The sequence below is a fragment of the Salarias fasciatus genome (assembly GCF_902148845.1).
Source record: "Salarias fasciatus chromosome 7 unlocalized genomic scaffold, fSalaFa1.1 super_scaffold_4, whole genome shotgun sequence".
NCBI classification, from domain to species: Eukaryota; Metazoa; Chordata; class Actinopteri; order Blenniiformes; family Blenniidae; genus Salarias; species Salarias fasciatus.
In genome coordinates, this window is record NW_021941229.1 from 25,988,439 (window position 1) to 26,009,757 (window position 21,319).

A 21,319-nucleotide genomic window follows, 5' to 3' on the forward strand; every position below is an offset into this window, starting at 1 on the left:
CAGAGACGCTTTTTTTTCCTTTTCGGTTTTATTCATTTTTATTTCCTAGGTAAGCCGACGCCGCTCTGACCCGGCTGAGCTCCCGGAGCTTCACGGTAGTGAGCGGAGCAGGGATCGCGGCTCCGTCTGTTCTGTTAGGAGCCATTGTTGTGTTGCTTTAGATTTCACCGTGACAGTTTTTTAATGAGAAAAATAAGAAGACATGAACAGGAAAAAAACGACTCCAAGAGGAGACGGCCTACATCAGCGCGCAGCACAATTCTCACAGAACAACGCGCAAAGCTGCAAATTCACCAAACTCTGCGGCGCTTTATTCAAATGAGCCAGCATGTTGCGTAATCCCAGCAGTGACCAATGGGAAAATAAACACATTGGTGTAGTTCCAGGCTACTCTATGGCTTTTTCAATCCTTGACATTCATTACAATGCGATGCTTTCCTTTTCTCCTGGTTTTCTCGCGCGCCCTGTCTGATCTGACCAGTCGCTGTTAGTGAACCTGATCCGTGTCCCCTGCTTGAAATCAGCTCGTTAACACGCGGAGTTCCATCCGCTCACATCTCTGCTTCTCGGTCTTCCAGCTGGGCCGGTGCGGTTCGGAGTTCCGGTCATGGCGGACCAAGAGGAGACTTTTGTCCTCCAGAACTCTCCCGGTGGCTCGGATTCACGGGAATTACCGAGCGACAATAAATCAGAGAAACAGAACGGGGCTTCCAGCAAATCCCCCTCATCGCAGACGACTTACATCCAGCAGGTCAGTGAAGGCCTCGCGCGCACGGCTTCGGCGGCGCCGCACGAGCCGCGCGCTCTCCGGGGTCACGCAGACTCTCACGGCACCGCTGTTTTGGAGTTGAGGAATTGTAGAAATGTTCACTGAGAACATTGTCGTGCACGTTTCCTGAAAATTCAAAAACTTTGCAAATTCAAGTTTTTACGTTGAGAATGTACTTTGAAGTTAGAAGTAGTTTTTTTTTAGGGGGGATTTGAAATTCAGAAATGCTGTAATATAAATTATTATAGAAATTATTAAGACTGTTATTAGATCATGTCTGAGTGGGCTTCACCTCTGGCCTTCTATACTTTAGTTTGAATGTGTTTATAATCTGTAAGGCCTGTCAGGCTTAAAACTTCTGAATTAGTTTTGAATTTATTTATTTTTTAACATGGAGTTCATTGATTCTAAATCTCTGCTAAAACTGTTTGGACTAGTTTTTAAATTTTGTTTGGCACTTTTAGCTGTTGTTTTATAGTTTCTAATTTAATTATTTAGAGAGTAAATTTCGAACACATAAGTATTTAAAAGTGACTTGAACATTATCTGTTCCGACTTCGGCTGATTTGCCTCAACAGTTCAGCTGTCTCGTCCATCTGTCACTATAACAATTCCGTGAGTGCCATAAGCTGTAAATGTTTCATTTTAAAGGGCATGGAGGGAATTAAAGTGTACCTGCACGAAAGGGAGCTGTGGATGAAGTTTCATGAGGTGGGAACGGAGATGATCATCACCAAAGCCGGACGGTAAGAGCGCGCAAACACGCGTCACCGCTACCAGAAAACAGCAGGCAATCAGGCAATCAGAGGTCTTAATGGCTACCTGTTGACAGGGAAAGCTGGAGAGATTCTTTATCAAGGCTTCTTTCCGTGCTTAACAGCAAACTTCATGGGAGGGAGACTTTTTTAAAGGTTTTTTTTTTTTTTTTTTTTCGGTGGAGCGTTTGGAAACATGCACTGAACCACAGAGAAAACGCAGAGCATCCGGCGGACACACTAACAACCTGCAGTTTAGTCTGGGTGGCCGTGCTGGGAAATGCACGGACCAATCAGCCAGAGAGAGAGAGGGGGACGTGGGTGTGAGACTTTCTGGTGAATAAATACTTTTTAGATGCACATTCTCGCTTTTTTTCCCCGCAGTGCGCAGGCTCAGACCGTGCGACGCAGCAGCAGCAACATGTTGCGTGTCAGTGAATGCGTCTTGTCAGCTGCCGTCTGACTGCATCCAGTCCAAACACCTCTCTCTCACACACACATACACACACTCACACACAGCCCGAGTGTGAGCTTGCAATGTATGCACGATGGCTGCGGGTGTTTTCTCGTGTCAAATGGCCCGTGCATGACGCACGTGCACGGTGTTTTCTTTAAATGGTGCATATTTATAATTCAATACTACAATCCCGAGAGTGCCCCGGTGCACGCAGGAGGTTTGTTTCCTCACAGCTGCAGAAACTGGCCATTATATTCCCGTCAATCATCCCACTCTTGTTTTTTTGAGGCGATAAATGATGTTCCACAGCATCCCTCCTCACCCCCCCCCCCCCCCCCCCACACACACACACACACACTACCAGTGACACTGCTCACTTGTTTTTCCCCTGTAGTATGGCAGCTGCTAAATATTCCAGTGATTTATTAAACGGCGAAAATCCCAAAAACACACTGACAAAAAAAAACATGTTAGACTGATTCTTTTCTGCCTCGAAATTATGAAAATGTTCTGTAATAATCATAATAATAATACAATTAAATTGCTACTTGAGAGGTGGTGTTATATTATCCATGTATTGTGTTTTGTGTGTGTGTGTGTGTGGGGGGGGGGGGGGGGGGGGTCAAGTAGAGTCAGGCAAAATTGATCTGTCATAAATATTGACAAGTATATTAATAATAAATAGTACGAGTGAAGTGCCTGGTGCAGGTTTCTTGGTCTGCTGAGTTTTGTTAATGGAAGCGAACAGCGAAACAAAGTACATGTTTTCTGGCACTGCGAAGTCTACGGAGCTCCAATAAGGTCAAACAAGGATCATATGATATAAGCTCTTCATATACTATAAATCACTCCATGTGATTATGTGCGGTTTTTTTTTCATTTAGTGAGTGTAATACTCTTAAAATATCTTTACGCACTGATTATGTGCATTTATTTATAATGTCCTGTTAAATTGGCTAAATCGAACAAAAATGCATGTTTTCTCGAGAATAAAAAATATTTCGCTCCCAAACTTTCACATAAACACTACCTCCTTCTTCTCTGCTTTCCAGGAGGATGTTCCCCAGCTTCAAAGTGAAAGTCACCGGATTAAACCCCAAAACTAAATACATTCTCCTGATGGACGTCGTTCCCGCGGACGATCATCGGTACAAATTCGCAGACAATAAATGGTGAGTAAAATTTAAGGAATAATTCACTGCACGCTCCATGGAAAAGGCTTCGTGTTTGTGCACCTCGGCCCCGCGTGCAGGCGCGCAGAACCAGAATGAGCGCCATTGTTTGAGGGGGTCGCATGCAGGTCCTCTCTCAGGAGCGAACCCCAACAGGAAATTTTACATTGTTGTGATGGACGAGAATCGGATGTGGACATATTATTTCCCAGAGAATTATGAACTGCGCGTTTTCTAACGGCTGCCAAGAAATGCAGTCAACAGGGGGAAAGTGTGACTGGACGTTAATGACTTTTCCTTTACGCACGGCGGCCTGTGCGTGCAGGCACGGCTCTCAGGTTGGAGTAGAAATAAGCCGTATTTGTTGAGAGGTGTGCAGAGTGAGAGCTCAAACGAGAGGACGCTTTAAATAGGACAACGGCCTGTCAGTAGTGGAATTCCTGAAAGCGCGACCGTCAACATCTGAGTAATTCCGAACACTGCTTTAAAAAAACAAACTGCACGCAACTGAAAACTTGACTCTACTTAAAATGCATAGAAACCAAACACCAGTGAACGAGAGGGACTGTACGCCACCATTTAGTTGATTTAAAAATAAATTGATGCATTTGTGAAAAACAATATAAGCAAAAAATATTTCCAATAAAACACACAAAATTCCGCATGTTAAAAGAGAGAAAAATCCGCCTGCTTCAAAAAGTGGTGCATCAATTGAAACTAATTATTAAAACTTAAACTAATCTCTTATGCATGGATGTGAAAATAAGTTTGGTGCTATTTGAGTTGACTTTAGATTCCCTGGAAACAGCAACCCCTCCTCCAACAGTATACACTGAAAAAGGAAATGATTTGAAGTTGTAATGATGACACTGATCAATAAAAAGTTAATATTTCGAAACACACAAGAAGAACATGATGACTTTTTCATATCTGCCAATTTCCAATAAGCAGAAATGAAGATGAGTGAATCTTTCATTTAATGTGAAAGGCTGAAATAAACAGGAAGTCGAGTATTAACTTCCTATTTATTTAAGTAAGTCACTTCAGTCCAGTCCAACAAACCACAACGTAAATTATAAAAAAGAAAACGTTTGTTTTTTTTTTTCCAAACAACGCTCCCGCCCCCCCCCCCACCCCACCCCCCCACCCCACCCCCACCCCACCCCCAAAAAGAAAACAAAAAAAACAAAAACACGTCTTCTGGGTAGGCGACACAAAACAACCCTGAAAGGAGCCATCGGAGATGAAAGCTAGCTACCTAGCATTACAGCTAGCTAGCTAGCGTTAGCCTCAAAGCTTTGCTGTCGGGAGTTTGGAAAAACATGCAGAACAGCTCGAGGAGGAGGTTTATGAATATTTCCCCGTATTTTACTTCCGCGTGTTTCATTAAAATTGGATTTAAGTTGAGACTGTGATACTTTTTGGTTGGTTTTATAAAGCTATGAACTTTAACATCACTATACTCTGCAGCAGAAAAAAATATCTAAATTTGAAATTGAAATGATATTCGTTCTGTGCTCACCTTAATACTGGATCAGAAAATCCACTCCGGATCGAACCAGGACAGAAAACGTTGTCTTTAATAATTATTTGGTTTCAACATCACGACCGCTGCGCTCCCGTCACAGCGTCACACGGCGTCATTACGTCATCCCGTACACAGGACGTTCTTCTGGTTTTATCTGACCGGTCCGGTTATTTTACATGAACTATACTGTCCAGTGCTCCGGTAAGGCTCCGGACAGGGAACACCCGCCTCTGTTCAATTCATCACATTTATTTTGTCATTTTTTTAGAACTTCTGAGGCATGAAGTGCGGAAAACTGCGCGTTTCTTATCATCTTGTTGCTTCTGCGTTAAAGACAATTCAAATACATTAAATAATAGTTTAAAAGCTTTAATTTGTTTTAAAATAACATTTTGGAAATAATGTGAAGGGCTAATTTTTTTTTTGGCCAGCTGTGTAACCGTGTGTGTGTGTGTGTGTGTGCGCGCGTCAGGTCGGTGACCGGGAAGGCTGAGCCCGCCATGCCCGGCAGGCTGTACGTGCACCCGGACTCTCCCGCCACGGGCGCGCACTGGATGCGGCAGCTCGTGTCCTTCCAGAAGCTGAAGCTCACCAACAACCACCTGGACCCGTTCGGACACGTAGGTGCCTGGGCCCATCCTATCTCCACCGCGTGTCTGTGCGTGTGCGCGTGTGCGTGCGAGTGTGTGTGTGGAACCGTTTTGGGCCTCGTGAATAGATGCGACACATCTGTTGTAACTTTAACTTTGTTCAACTTTTAAGAAGTTTTCTTACAGATTGTACTGAAGTAATCACTGGAATAAAAACAACAACAATAAGAACATTAATAATAATAAACCACTTCATTATCAGAATGCTATTTTTCAAGTACTGTTAAACTAAAGTACATTGCATTTTCTTTTTCTTTTTTTTTTCAAAACTTTGTCATTAATGTAAACTATTTCTCATTGGTTTTTAATTCGCTTTAGCCCATCAAAAAAATATGTAGTAAATTAACAGAAACCTTAATGATTGTTATAATGATCATAAAACTACATTCAAGCACTGTTTCTCCAAACTACTTTACTTTCTAAATTTGTTTAATTGATAAAAACTATTTGTCAGTTTTTCATTCATTTAAAACAAAAATATATTGTACTTTATGAGCAATAATAATAAAACTACTTTATTCATAAACTAATACTAAACTGAGCTTTTTTCAGTTGATGCAAATTCTCATTTGGTTTTCATTCTTTTTAGACTACCAATATTAATAATACAATTATCAAAATATTTCAAGACACTAATGAAATTAAATTTTAAAAAAAATCTTGACTACTAAAGACACAAATTATCTTTCTGTGCTTGTCTACTTACTTCAACATTTTTTTTGTGACGTTCTCATGAGATCAACCATTTAGCAAATATTAATGAAATTTCCAAAATAGCATCATAGAATTCATAGGAGTGGAAACTAAATTATTAACTGGGAATCCTAAAGATGTACAAGGAAAATGTGCAGAAATTGCAGTTTCAAATCCTTAATGAAAATACTGCTGAGAATGTGCAGCTGCCAGTATTTACACACACTGATCACACACTGTGACTCACTGTCGACAGAATAAACCTGTTAAAAGTGAATTTAGGCTGTGAAGCTGAACCCGTCTCCTCTTTATCCGAGTTCTGCTCGACATTCAGCCCTGATCGGCCTGAGCAGGGAAAACATGACAGGAACACACACTCGCAGCATAAATTGATCATCGCCCTGTCATCTTTTAATGCAGAGGATGTTGCCTGTTATAAAAAGTCTGCTGGAACTTTCCGGGACACTTTGTGTGCTGCAGCTCTGTTGCAGCTCCCCCTGCATGCAGTAAACTTCCAGACCTCCTGAAAGTCAGCTTGCATAACTAGAAGGCCACTTTTATTTTTTTTTCTTTAAGGCACAGAGGAAAAAATGCAATTGCACCACCAGCCAGCCAGCCTCCTCCTCCCCCTCCTCCCCCCTCAGAGAGGGACTGATGGTACCCATTTCCTCGCTGTAACTCCTCATTATTCTGCACTCAGTATCTGGCTCCAGGCTGTTGTGATTCCTGTCTTACCCCAAGAAACAGAAAACACAAACATCACTTACTTCATCAACAGCGAGCCGACTGCAGGCTTGAGAGTGGACCGGCACATCCAGGCCCAATTAGATGTCGGAATAAACCCACAATTAGCTTTCCTGTTCGCAGAGCGGCTCGTAAAAACCACGCAAAAAATGTGCATGGATGGCAGGCTTGTTGTTAAAGAGGATTATCGGGTTATAAGGGGAAAATACTCTGGATTAAATCAGAGTCCATGTTTCTGAGAGTTAATAACCATCAAACCTGAGGAGATGAGAGGAGAACTGCAGCACATTCAGCTCTAACTGATCACTTCTTTTATGGTCTGAATGATATTTTGTAAACGTCTGAGTCCAGATTTAGCTCGACGGGTTTTCTGGAGATTGCATGTTCCCCCTGTGTGTGTGGGTATTCCGAAAAACATGCATTTGCGGTTAATTGAGGACTCAAGGCTGTCTGTAGCAGTGTGTGTGTGTGTGTGTGTGTGTGTGTGTGTGTGTCTTCACTCATAACCAGCTGCATGGGAATCAATTCCAGCAAACTGAAGTTTTCCTTCAATAATTGTAAATAGTTTTTTTGAATGCAGAGATGCTCTGGTGTGTAAAATGACAATGTGCACACTAAACTTGAAAATATGGAACACCGAGTTACTTGTTTAAGCAAACAATACACTATTTAACACGACAGTAGTGAAATCCATCAGGAAATCTAACTGAACTGCTGGACTCTTTTCCTCGGTGCTTCAGGTTGTGCTGGTTATATCTGGCACAACAGGATGTAGAGTCACACTGATCCCACACTGTTAAATCTCACTACTATCATGAGTTTCTTTAGAAAAGGTCCATTAGAACTCAGAATTCTACCTTTGAAATCCAGTTTTCAGAGCTCAGTGAGAGAGTAGCCGAGCCTGCTCAGTCGCCACTGATTGAACGGTGACAGTAAACGTGATTCCAGCCTTAAAGCAGACGGAGCCCCATGTTCTCCCCACCCGGCTGCTCTGAACCGGAGCTGCAACGCGAGCTGTAAATTCTGGGTTAAAGTGTGTGTTCTCCCTCCCCGGCGCTCTGCCCTGATTGGCCGCGGCGGTTCCTGGCTCGCCCTCCTTCGTGCCGGGAGACGGCACCACGGGATTCATAAATGAAACGCCAGAAACTCACTCCATCAGCCTGCCGGTCCAGCTGGTAGGAATAAGTTGGAGATGATTTATAATTACCAGCAGTGAGACACGGGAGGAGAACATATCGCTGCTGTCCGTTAGACGGCCTGCAGCACTGCACAGCATTTCTCTCTCTTTCCCTTTTGGACTCTGCTGAATTGGGCACACATCGGCTCAGGACTGTTTACAGAGTCCAACTGTGAAGCTTCAGAAAACGTCAAATTATAAACGTGTGCCTAAAAGCTAACTTCAATACTATGTGCAATAACTGACACAGTTTAACACAATATAGACTTTTTTCTTCAACAGCTCTGATATAAAATCCATCATAATCCGGAATTTGACTCTTTATATGTGATTCTAGATGATACATACTTTGAATGCAGCTGTGTTTGGATGGAATTTATCATGACGTGTGCATTCAATGAAAAATAGTATTTGCACAAAACATCCAATAGTGGAAGTTTTTCAAATTTTAAGCATTTTACGCTTTAATGCTCCTGATTAAGATGAGATGAGATAAGATAAGCCTTCATTTGTCCCACAAAGTGGAAACTTGTAATGCAGCAGCATCAAGTAAACGCCAATAAAGAATACGAACAACTGTAAATATTAAAAACCAGAATATAAAAACCAGATAAGTTTTATCTTCTGCCATGTTAATGTTGCTGGTGAGTGGAAATATGCCAGAGATGGTTATTACTGCATAGAATAAATACATAATGATAAACTACACAGAAGAAGAGTGAAGGATATTAAAATGTACAGTAACCACAGCAGTGCTGGCTGCTCTCATCTAAATCTCCTCACTGCATTTACACTTCTTTCAAAGCTAAACTTTGGAATTTCTCTGAGCTTCTGCACCATCAAATGTCTCTTCAGTCAGGATCAAATACTTTTCTGTGCTGAAAATGTTCTTTATCCTTCACAGCGAGGCTCTCATGTTGAAAAAAACCAGAGTATTTCTCCGTTGCACCTTCTGGTCAAATTCAAACGCAGGTCGATCGTTTGCATTTAGGCTCCATCTCACGTCATAATAACCTCAATTTGGTGGCGACTCAAACCGTTATCCTTGGTTTTGAAAACATGATTTTGAAGTCAATTCACTGGAACAAGTTCTGGAAAAATTCAAGCACAATCAGTGCAAATTCGACACTGATGTTTTCAAAACTTCTTCCTGCTGCAAAATACAGTAAAAAAAAAAAAAAAAAGAGAGAGAAAAAGCTCCTCTATTTGCATATTGCAGTGATTTGCATGCAGATCTTCACAAATGCATGACAGTGTAGCTTTAGAGCTAATTCTGCTACATGTTGCCGAGTGTCTGCTGCACTTTAATCCTCAGTAACAACATGAGACTCATCAGCTCATTTCTGTGGAAACATTCCCCTCAGTGTTTTCAGAAAGTGTTTAAACTCGTGGACAAATCGGACGTTCCCCGCCCGTTTTTAGCCCCAGTACCTTAAATAGAGGTGATATTAGGTTAATTGCTGGACAAACTTTTCATACAGTGCAGTAATAATTAAAAAAAAGAAAAACTAGCTGTCCTCATGCCAGCTAGACGTGTCTTTATATGTCGTCCTTCACTGTAACACTCATGGTTTGACTTCATCTCTGTCACACTTAGAATAAGTTCAGTCTTTAAAAAAATGTGTTTCAAAAACATAATTAATAGTTTTCAACTTTTCCTTTTTGTTTTTTATCAAAACTTATCATCAAAAATTAGAAAAACAAATTGGGAAAAGGCTTCCCCCAGACCCCCCTGGAGCTCCCCCGCTCCTGTGGAGGGGCGCACGCACACACACACGCACACACGCACGCGCGCACACATGTACACACGTACACACACACACACACACACACACAGGAGTTTGCTCTTGCTGCAGAAATGTTTGTTCATTTCAGTGTTTTCGCTCATTTGAATTCCCGGACATAAACAGTTCCGTCCTGAGATCTGCAGCGAGCCGTCGTTCCCGTTTGATCTCCGGCTCCGCTCTCAGGATTTCTCAGCGTTGCTCATCTCTCCCGTCACCCCCCCTCCCCCCCAGGCCTTCCCACACATGTTTGGGTCTGCAGGGCGGGGTGTGAGGCTCGCACTGTTTACGTTGCGATGGCAGTGTGCGATGAGCGGCAGATGATGGTGTACAAAGCCGCCGGTCCGCGGCTCGGGGAAACTCTCTGATGTGGCGGGACTTTAAAGCAGAGGGCAGCCGCTCCGGACCCGAGGTGATCCCTCACTACCATTAAACACTATCAAGCAGCGGCGGGGGGGCGGCGGGGGGGTTTGGAGGGACGGAGCAGCCACCGGGCCGCCGAGCCCGGCCGTGAGCTCAGGTCCCAGTGGGTGGTCTGCAGCGATGCGCCCCACTGCTCCACCGCCAGGACCGGCTCACGCTGGACCCCAGGAAGCCACAGGCCGCCGTTTCCCAGGGTCAGACGTGCACGTACAGCACTGTCCGTGCGCTGTATTCTGTCTGCTGCTGGCAGACATCTTCATCCTGTTAAATCGCGCTGCACGGACCGGCTGCTTCTTGTGGTTTGTCCCCGACGTTAGTGATGATAAATACTGAGCCGGTAATGAATGGCGGCATTGTAAAGAGTCCCGTTTAACCTACTTTTCTTCCTGCGTGCTGAAATCACACTTTCATTCATCTCTTTCATGGAAGCATCATCTGCGAATGTGGAAGAACAACATCTTTAATCCATTTAAATAGAAAACAGTCATATTTTGACTTCTCGGGCGGTGTGCTACGGTAACCCTCCCTGGCGGATGTCCTTCCCCCCTCTCTCGGTGGGGTCAGTAGCTTCCATTAAATCATTTGTATCGACAAGGTGCATGGCAGGCATCTGGAATACACTCTTACCCCGTCCCTGCCCATTACGAAAACCTACTGCACCATGAAATGAGATCAAGTTCAACAGGGAGCCGACAATGGATGACCATTGTGTCACGTATGTAGGCCTCCATGGTTCACTCGGCGCCGAGAAAAGGGCTCAGGGCTACGTCCATTTACTGCAGGGCGCCCCCACAGGTACCGGAGGCCGGGGCGACCCCGGCTCTTCTCCTGCTGGCAGTGAAAGGCAGGTACAAAAACAATCCAGAGATAACAGAGAGCAGGAATGCCCCGGGGGCAGGAAGGTGGGGGTATGGGGGTGCAAAAAAAAAAAAGAGGGGGTCAAGAGGAAGGAAGGCAGGACACAAAGCTCTATTTTTATCTCTTGAATGTAAGTAGATGTGATGAATATAGGAAAAAAAGAGCGAACCATTAGATTTCTTGATCCGTCAAGACAATTAGATTAGAGATCCACGGGTGAGAGGGTCTCAAAAGACAAGGTCGAGACTCAGGATCAGCTGTGTGGAGATCACTCTGCACAAAGTGGGCCTGGCAGCCCAGAGAGGCGACATGCTCATGTCAGGCTGTTACATCTCCCCTGACACTGTAACCGGTGAGAGGACACCCTGCAGGGGGGGGGGCTGCAGCTTCACCTGCAGCTTCGGGCTGAAACAGAGTCGCATTTTGACCGAGGGAATCAATCACAACAAATGCAGATAGTAAAATATGTGAAAAAACAGCGGAGCGTCTATTGCATTTTGTTTTCTGCAATAACAAACTGACATGCTGCATTAAGTGGATTAAAAGCAGCTGCTGAGTCACAGAAACAAAAGCTCTCAGGTCTGTCTGTGGTTACACGGTGCTTTCCATTCAGAACTGGTTTAGTCCAACTTATATTCCTGAGCGTGAAGCTTTCAATGGGAAAGATGAAAGATTAAATCCTCTTTAGCGATGGGGGCGGCAAAGCGTTCTGATTGGACAGCAGGTGGCCGTGCCGTATGACGTCTTCCGGAAGTAGATAAAACACGTTGATGGTGATTTTTCTCTAGTTTCTCGATTAACTGTGATGCTAAAGCTTTCAAAATATCCTCATTGTTCTGCTGTTTTCATTATATCCGTTTCTTCTAAAGCTCTGTTAAATAAATCGTCTGGTACAGTTGAACCGCGGGCCGCCATCTTGGAATATTACGTCATCGCGGTGGACGAGCATGCGCAGAACGACCGGAGTAAAGTCACGCCCAATTATTTGAATTTAAATTTAATTCCAAAGTTTTAATTCCAAAGTTTTCAGGCGTTCCTGTGGTTATTATCTTTATTCAGATTTAAACAAGAATAAAAGTCCCATGTAAACATACATTTACATGGGACTGCAATAATAATGCATCAGTTCCCCGCCTGTTTCCACAAGATAGGACTTATTTGCACGAGTTGTGCACTACTGACCATTTTTTAAACCAGTGTTTCAAAACAGGAATGTGCAAAAAAGTTACCAAAAAAAAAAAATCTGTTACACTGAAAACATTTTTTTCCTTCATAAACAGTGAAGAGAAAATGAATAATAAGCATTTTCAGTTGACAGATGCTGCAGGATTTTGTTCAGGATAAGTTTGTTGCACATGTACACACTGTTATTTTAAGTTGTGCAACACTGAAAATGATCTGCTTTGCATCAAATTATTTCGAGTTAAAGAAAAACTCTGCAGCCTTTATGCGTTATGTGAAAAAAGGAACATTTTTCAGTGTCTCCACAAGGAAAAAATAGTTGTTGCATAAATGTTGGACTGAGTTTTAGCTTCTTTGCACCAGTGTTCATACTTGTATTCAGTAATTATGTCGAACTGCCCAGGTATATAAGCCAAGTGTTTTTTTTCTTCTGCTTCTTGCACACTTAAGCTCATAACCTTTGCATGTTGTGTGTCAAAAATAACTTTTTTGGACGAGTTTGTCAAGCAAAAAGACAGATCCTTCCATATACAAGTATTTTGGCTTCATAAGTGTTGCGCATGAATATCTGCAGTATTTAAATCCGTTAATTTGCATTTTAGCTACCAGTCTTTTCTCTGGCGGGAATGTGTTGCTGGAGCGCAAGAATTTGAAGTTTTCTCAAACTAAACAAAAATTATGAAAAATTACATTTAAGGGAAATCCGATTGATTTGCACTGCATTGGAGGGAACCTCGTCAGAGCAGCAATTTTTAATAGTCCTATGTATTAAAAAAAACTGTGTGTGTGTGTGTGTGTGTGTGTGTGTGTGTGTGTGTTTAAACCTCCTCTACAAGCTTTTATTTTTTATCTATTCATTTTTTTTAAAGCTTGTCCTTTCAAGTAAAGAAGCGCGTCAGCTGCGTAAAACCGCGTTTCGTCCTCTCCACGCGCAGATCATCCTGAACTCCATGCATAAGTATCAGCCGCGGATCCACATCGTGAAAGCGGACGAGAACAACGGCTTCGGCTCCAAAAACACGGCCTTCTGCACGCACGTCTTCCCGGAGACCGCCTTCATCGCCGTGACCTCCTACCAGAACCACAAGGTGAGAACCAGGCGCAGCAGCTCCGCTTTGGATTCATCAACCACGGAATATACCACTTTTTCGTTTTAATGAGGTGCTTTAATTTAACAATGTTTAGAACAAGGAAAATCTTTGCAGAAGTAAATGTGTAGCTTGTTGCATTTAAAACAAAAAAAATCTGGCTGCACAAAAATATGCAAAATCCTCGCCTTTTAGATTTTATTTAAATAAAGTGTAATTTTTACGCCGTGCAGGAGGATTTAATTGGACTTTTGTAGCAGTTTGTGGGACGCTTCAAGGTGAAGGGGGGTTAAGAAGGAGAAGAAGAAAGAAAGGCATGTTTCTGAGTTCAAAGTCTTGTCATACTCAGCTGAAAATCGCTGATATCACTGAGTCACTGACAGACAGACGAGGGGGAAACTTCAGATAACCGACGAGACGACGTCTGACCTCGAGCGACTTTCTCCAACTTTTTCCAGCTGCAGATAAACCGGATCAGACGCTGTACGGCTTCTCCGCGGCGTAAGACCAATAATTATAACGATAATAACATTTATAATAATAAATAAACTATGGCACTGCAGGTTTGCGCACGGCCGCTGCTCCACCAACGAGTATTTTCGACCAACCATTTTAATAAAATATGTTAATATTGTCACTTAATTTCAGATCTGCTCCCGCAATATTAACTTGAACCTATCTTAGATTGTACAGCTCGTCATTTCGATTCATTCATCGATTAATTTCCACTTTGTTATGTTTCTCTTTGCGCAATTACGCACGGATGCGAAAAACATTTCGGCGTGTTTTTGTTCTGTTTTTAATGGTTTAGTATAAAACTATGGCTCTAAATAGATTTTTCAAAGTGCGTTTTTAGATTAAACTTTCTTTAGATCTATAGTTTATTTTAGCATTTGTGAAGTGCTTGACTGCTGGTTTTTCTTAAACTTCCACGCACCTCATGTTTGTAATAAGTCACATTTAGAAGAAATAATACATGAAACAGGAGGGAAGTCCCACCCAGGAGTGTGTGCGCCAGAATGTAATGTAAAGTTCCGTAGATTAAAATGGTAAAATATGTGCTCTGGGCCTTTTTTTTCTTTTTTTATATTTTTAGCATTTTTGTTTTTAACTAGTACCTAAAAGTGTTTTTTCTCTTTTTTTATTTTACATGGAATTAAATAAATTTCGATTGAATTCTGGGATTGACGTTTAAATCAAGTTTATATCTCATGAGCTAATACATATTAAACAACTATATAAATAGTTTTATATATATTCGTTTAGACGAGACAAATCTTCAAGAATTTTTTTTTTCAGTCTTTGCATGAAAAAAAAACTTGAATTATGGATAAATATTTTTTTATTCCATATGACCAATAAAGAAAACAGGAGGCATAAACCATGAAAATTAAGCTTATTAATCTGTAATTTTTCAAGGCCGCAAGTTGTTCTTAACTTCATTTTGTGTGCGAGAAAAGGACGACGCACGAAAAAAAAAAAAAAACCCTCAATATTTCCTCTGTCCAAATGTCTGAGTGGGGGGAAACATTCTTTAGGATAGAAAATATCTGTAAACAGCGTCTGTTTAACATCATTTGCCCATGTAGGCCTATATATGTTTTTAGTTTGGGGAATAAGGGAGAGAGGGGCGCAGGGCTCGTAATGTCCCCGCAGCCAATCAGCGCTCTCCGCGCTTCTGGGAACAGGAAGCGCAAATGAGCGACATTCTGTAGAAACCATTCATTATTTTCAGACACGTTACTGGGGGCTGAGATCGTAACCCGGGGGCTAATTATTGGGGCTTTCCAGACCTGCAGAAAAACAAGCATTTCGGATTTGCAGGCCGTTTCTCTCTCTTTTTATTTTTTTCTTCCTGACACAACTGTCTAATCAAACAGTTCAGCATCTGCCAAAGCAATATGTGCTGCAGGCGCGTGTCCAATTCACCTGTTCCACTCTCAGCTCGTGAAAGCAGCCAAAGTCTCCAGAACCCAGTATTTCCTGTCATAGCTGCAATTAAAACATTTTTTCCCCCAATTATTATTATTTTTATTTTTTTTTTTGTTAACGTGGATCTCTTGGACTCTTGGAAACATGAACAGGAGCCAGCAGCTCCACAGCTTCATTTTAAGTTATATTTCATAGAGGTCCACTTCTGTTTTTGCTGAAATTGCCCCAGAGCATCTGGAAAGCCGAGTATGGCGGCCTGCTTGCTTTAATGAGCCCAGTTTGGACACACGGACCAGTAAAAAGTCGAGTCTTTGAAGCTGGGATCAGAGTTTTCCTGATCCACTCGTGAATATTCAGATTTCCTTCCATCCTCTGAGCCCACCCACCGCAAGAACTCGGCTTTCTGAACAAAAGCCTCACAGTTGGTTCATATCGGTCCAGTGTTTTAGAATCCAAAACCGACGAAGCAACGTCTTAAAAGGGAAAAAGAGTGAAAGCGTCATCGCAGGAGAGAGTTTACGAGGTTTGGGAAAGTGTCAGGCAAACCTCCGAGTCTGGTCAGAGACGCTGGAAGCTTCCAGCTCGTTACCTGCCAGAATCCGCGGCGGACCGGAGGGATCTCCCCGGATCAACCCACTGTTGAGATCCGCTGTTTGTTTTGGTATCGACAAAGACATTCTACCCCAAAGTCCCATCATAACGGGTATTACTCCCCTCCGGTGTGTGTTATGCCAGCTCTCTGCCACAGATCACAGATTCATTCTCTACTCTAAACCAAAAATTGCCATGAGGACGTGAAAACGCCGCTCGCCCAAACACGCTTTCACTCCGCCGTGAAGCTCAGAATCCCTGAGAGCGTCTGGCTTCCTGGAAATCCAATCTGTAATTTCAGCCTCTCGGGGAACTTTTTGGTGTTTCATCCAGGAAAACCTGAAGCCACTGCTGCGTGAAGACTCGTTGTAATGTTGTCATCACACGAGCCTGCAGCCTGAAAAGGCTTTTTCACCTCAATCACCTCCGTGCACGCTCACATTGAGGAGCTTTTACAGTAATACTTCCAATTTGAGCTTCATATTTGAACGTTCTGATCCCACCGCAGTGTTTTTCAGCGGCCGTTTCATAAATCAAGCGTCGTTTCCCGTGGACTCCAGGCTTCCTGCTGGAATTGCTCTGCTGAACACGGAGGCAGGTGCAGCAGCTGGCGAGTTTCACATTCACTACGCCCGTCGTCAACAATGCTTCCTCTAAATCACATCTTCATGATACAAACATACATTATAAAGGAGAACAGTGATGCTCAACGGCACGTGGTCAACCTTCTAAAGAAATTCAGTGACAACTTCAGAAACTTATCAGGATATAAATAGAGAGAAATGGGATTTTGGGGCTGTGAAGGGTGTTTAAATGTATTTAGATAAGATTCAGGGGCGTGGTGTTAAGAGTTCATCTATTGGATAAGCACAGTTCTCAGCTTTTATAAATACAGTTACATTTCCTTAACCGACCCCTCTGACTGAAGGCTGCTTTAAGTTTTGTGACTTATGAGAAAAAAATTGCAATAACATCATTTGTAAAGTTACAAACTCAACAAAACCACAAATTGTTCACTTTTTCTGCCAGTTATGGAGATACTTCCTTTTCAAACACTTATTTCAAGAAAAAAAAAAAAGAAAAATCCTTGGACTTCTAAATACTTCGCATGTATATAGAAACAAGGACTCAGCTGCAGTATTTGTGCTTTTGACCACATTAAGTGAGAAGTTTCCATTTCTTCACCCTGAACTGACACACGGAAGGAGGAAAACCTGACGGTTTAAACGTTTTGAATGAAGTGAAGCCGAAGTGTCCGTCGTCTCCACTGTTTGTTTCACATAATAGATTCACACGCAGGAGCTGATTTACTGAGGAAAACTGATCGAAACGACTCCAACAGTATTTAATATAAAACATGAAGTTATAAATCGTGGTATTTTAATGAACTTCATGTGATATTTTTGCACTTGGAGGGGATTAAACATACATTAGTTTCTTAGGATTATTAATAAATCACCTTATTAACATGTCTTCTGATTAAATTTGCATTTTATATATCTTCTAATAGTATTATGTCATTAATTCTTGTTTACTGGGGCAAATAAATCTACATACATTTGTTTTAATTTGTTCATAGAGTTTAGAAAATTTCAGAGAGTTATTCATAGTGCTCAGAAAACTGTCAGGTGTTTAATGCTCTGCAAAAGGTCAAAATGCTTCATAAAAAGTTTCCTCTGGGACTATCAAAGTGTTTCTGCTCTACATTCTATAGTTCAGAGGTTCATTTCCTTGTTACTGAAAGATATTCCAAGAAGATTTTAAATTTTGCAACTTAAATAAGTGAAGAAACTAAAGAATGTGTGTATTTTCTATGTAATACAGTTTTACAGTGAACAATGCCACAGATATTTCACTACTTATTAAGATATATTTCTCTTGTGCTTCATGTAAAACCGTACAACCAGTCCTCGTCTCCTCTGTCAGAAGGATTTTAAAGTTGTGTTGGAGTAAATAAATATGCATGTTTGTTTTGTTTTAACTGGGAAGACGAGGTTTTGGATATTCCTGTGATGAAGTGCTGTCATTCCTCACTTCTCTCTCTCAGATCACGCAGCTGAAGATCGAGAACAACCCCTTTGCTAAAGGGTTCCGCGGAAGTGACGACATGGAGCTCCACCGGATGTCCAGGATGCAGAGGTACGTCCAGAACAGGGTCGACTGAACCCCGTCCTGTACTGACCCCGGGCTGCGGGGTCAATGCCAGGAAACCCCGACACACTCCGGCCGGCGTGGAGCGGCGGCGGAGACGTTACCGTCTGTTAGGCAGGGACTCCCGACACGCCGGGCGGAGCACCGGGTGGAGGCCGGGTGTAGGCTGGGCGGAGCACCGGGTGGAGGCCGGGTGGAGGCCGGGCGGAGCACCGGGTGGAGGCCGGGTGGAGGCCGGGCGGAGCACCGGGTGGAGGCCGGGTGGAGGCCGGGTGGAGGCCGGGCCTCCACTGATGTAAGTGAGGCTGCTGGTCCAGAGCCAGACGTCACGCTCCAGACTTTTATGGCTGATCTGGCAGAACCTCTGAAACACCACTGGAACATCTCTGCTCTGTGCTGGACGTGTGTGTGTGTGTGTGTGTGTGTGTGTGTGTGTGTGTGTGTGTGTGTGTGTGTGTGTGTGTTTGTGTGTGTGTGTGTGTGTGTGCGTGCGTGCGTGCGCTCTCTCTCTGCCTTGCCGTTATTCAGTCCAGATGAGGGATGGAGCGCGGGTCCACACTGTGTGGAAAACACATTTTCAAAGGAGAAAGTCTGGTTTTCAAACCCCCACCGACCACTTTCCTTTTCTTTCCTTTCCTTTTTTTCGAGGCGGCTCAAACACTCTGTGTGGATTGAAATAAAGAAAATCCGAAAAGCCGCCCGGCTTTTCCTCCACAGCGCTAAAACCCTCCATCCTCCCCGTCACCTCCACCTCCGTCCACAGACGTGATTGATGCTGCAGAAATCCCCGGCCGTCGCTGGATCTCGGCTCTCGCAGTAGCTGTTAAAAGCGGCGCGCCGGACTGCGGCGGACTCGCGTTCGCCTCCCTTAAGTAGGTGCAGGACGACGCCACGGCCTGAGCCCGCCGCTCAGAACTCGCAAACCCATGGGAGTTGGTGCGAGTCCAAGCCACACCATCAGTCTCGCAGTGAGCGGCGGCGGTCTGCTCCCAGTTACGCTCCCAACGGGGGAAAACCAGGTCCCTCCTCCACCCGAAAACCAGAGAGCCCGAAGGAACGGGACGATCCAGTGCTTAATCAATGGATCAGCCGCCATTGATGTTCTGTTGGCGATCCCTCAATCATGGCTCCGGTCCACCGAAGAGAACCTCTTCTTCTTTTTTTTTTTTTTTTTTTTTCCAGCTTTGTTTGGGGTTTTTGCGATTTTTCACACATCCTGGCTAACCGCCGTCTTCCTCTGTGTGTGTGTGTGTGTGTGTGTGTGTGTGTGTGCAGCACTAAGGAGTACCCGGTGGTGCCCCGCAGCACGGTGCGGCAGCGGGTGGGGTCCAGCCAGAGCCCCTTCAGCGGGGAGGTGCAGGGCCTGGCCACCGCGGGCGCCCTGGCCTCCCAGTACAGCCAGTGCGAGAACGGCGTCTCCGGCGCCTCGCAGGACCTGCTGCCCCAGTCGGGCTCGTTCCCGCTGCCGCACGAGCACGGCCAGGAGTACCACTGCATCAAGAGGAAAGGTGAGGCCGCGCCGTGACCACCTCCGAGGCTAAACTTTAGTCTTTCTCTGTTGAAAATGTCCAAACTTTCACCAAATCAAACATTAACTCAGGAAAATGACGTCAGTCTCAATGGAAGAAAGTATTAATGACGTAAAATACAGAGAAATGTCTAAAAAAAAAAATCCCCTTGATCTGTTGCATTCTGCATGTTTTTACATGGTTTAGTTCTGAGGCTCCTGCTAGCTAGCGAGCTAGCGAGCTGTCATGGCAGCGTCGCTGATATCTCAGCTCGAGTCTGTTGTGACCACGATTCTTTAGACATTAGCTTCAAAACAAAATCAGTGTTTTCCTTCCTCTTGCTTGGTAGTTTGACCGGATTGCAGCCTCTAAAAGGCCGTTTTTGGCCCACGAGCCTCATGTTTGACACCACTGATGTGCATCAATCGGAAGATCTTAAAGTATTTTCAGTTATTAATTGCATTGAAAAGAAAATGTGCATGGTGGGATGAAGGCATCCCTGCGACCTCTTGACCCCAGACTGTAGCAGCCACTTCTTTAACCCTTTCAAAATAAGAGCGCGTCAGGCAGCGAGAGAGTTCTCCACTGATGCTGGAAAGGTTTCCTGCTGCTTCGCCAGGAGAAGCTTCAGTTTGTTTCACTCAGAATGTGTCTTGACTCCGGTCCGTTTCCCCGCAGTGGAGGACGACTGCCACTCCGGCGAGCACGGCTACAAGAAGGCGTACCTGGAGAGCTCGTCCAGCGAGGAGGACCACTACTACCGGCCGGTGGGCTACGCCCAGAGCCTGGGCCTGGCCGGCGGCGCCTACCGCGGCGAGTCGGGCCAGCGGCAGGCCTGCATGTACGCCGGCACGTCGCAGGGCGCCGAGCCCGTGCCCAGCCTGGAGGACATCAGCTGCAACACCTGGGCCGGCGTGTCGCCGTACGGCGGCTGCTCCGTCGCCACCATGCAGCCCTACCAGCACTTCTCCGCCCACTTCACCCGGCTGGGCGGGGTCGGCGGCCACGCCTCGCCCCAGCTGGCCGACGGCCACCACGCCGCCATGTACCAGAGCTCCATGAGCCACCAGACTCTGGGCCGCCAGTGCAGCCCCGGCGCCGGCATCCAGCCGCCGCCGGCCGGCCTGCAGGGGAACGAGTACCTCTACGCGCACGGCATCCCGCGCACGCTGTCGCCGCACCAGTACCACTCCGTCCACAGCGTCAGCATCCTGCCCGAGTGGAGCGAGAGCAGCTAAAACCCGGGGAGCGGGAGGACGGCGCCGAGGGGAACCCGTATTTATATGTTCAGTAGGTGTTGCGTTCAGGACGGTGTGGACGCAGACGGACGTCCAGCTCCACGGAGGAGCCGAGGGACAGAATCTGCACTTATTGAGGGAAGACAGAGGAAGAGGAGCCGGACCCCAGATCAGGACTGAGGCTGTGCTCCGACTCAGACACCTTTCTGGATGTCAAGTGAGATCAGTCAATATATATCTTCTGTTTTTGTTTTGTTTTTTTCTTTTAAGTACAAAACTCTTGTTCTTGCCTTCATCTTCCCAGTTTGTATTCAAGCAGCAGTGAAGGAGTTCTTTGAACGAGCAGATCTCAGCTCCTGCGGCTCTTCTGGGAAAATCGCTTGCTTCCTAATCTTTATAAGGGACTGTTTTGTTTTGTTTTTATTGCTTTAGCACATTTCCATTCACGTCGTGAAAATTCAACTCCACTCCATCATGTGAAACATGACGTTAGAACAGTTTATTCATGCAGAAGCAAGAAAACGACGTGAAACGACAGAAAACGGCGACTGCAGCTTTCACAAGTCTGAATCACGCTGTTAGTTTCTGTCTGTGACACAACGGGAACCATCAGAAACCT

At 44.5% G+C, this 21,319-nt stretch overlaps 1 protein-coding gene across 1 annotated transcript; it reads left to right on the top strand.

Moving 5' to 3' along the window:
- The first annotated feature begins 607 nt into the window (after window positions 1-607).
- On the top strand, window positions 608-20,700 carry tbx5a (T-box transcription factor 5a). Its single transcript, XM_030085095.1, has 8 exons — window positions 608-751; window positions 1,421-1,515; window positions 3,034-3,153; window positions 5,154-5,301; window positions 13,128-13,280; window positions 17,851-17,942; window positions 19,230-19,462; window positions 20,141-20,700. Exons 1-8 carry the CDS (start codon window positions 608-610, stop codon window positions 20,698-20,700), a joined length of 1,545 nt encoding a protein of 514 aa, XP_029940955.1.
- The last annotated feature ends 619 nt before the right edge of the window (window positions 20,701-21,319 follow it).

Bases quoted from the DNA above. Each gene is read 5' to 3' on its own strand.
- tbx5a (XM_030085095.1), top strand. From the start codon at position 608: ATGGCGGACCAAGAGGAGACTTTTGTCCTCCAGAACTCTCCCGGTGGC. The intron at 5,302-13,127 runs GTAGGTGCCTGG...CTCCACGCGCAG, and splicing joins ACCTGGACCCGTTCGGACAC to ATCATCCTGAACTCCATGCA. The intron at 17,943-19,229 runs GTACGTCCAGAA...GTGTGTGTGCAG, and splicing joins CGGATGTCCAGGATGCAGAG to CACTAAGGAGTACCCGGTGG.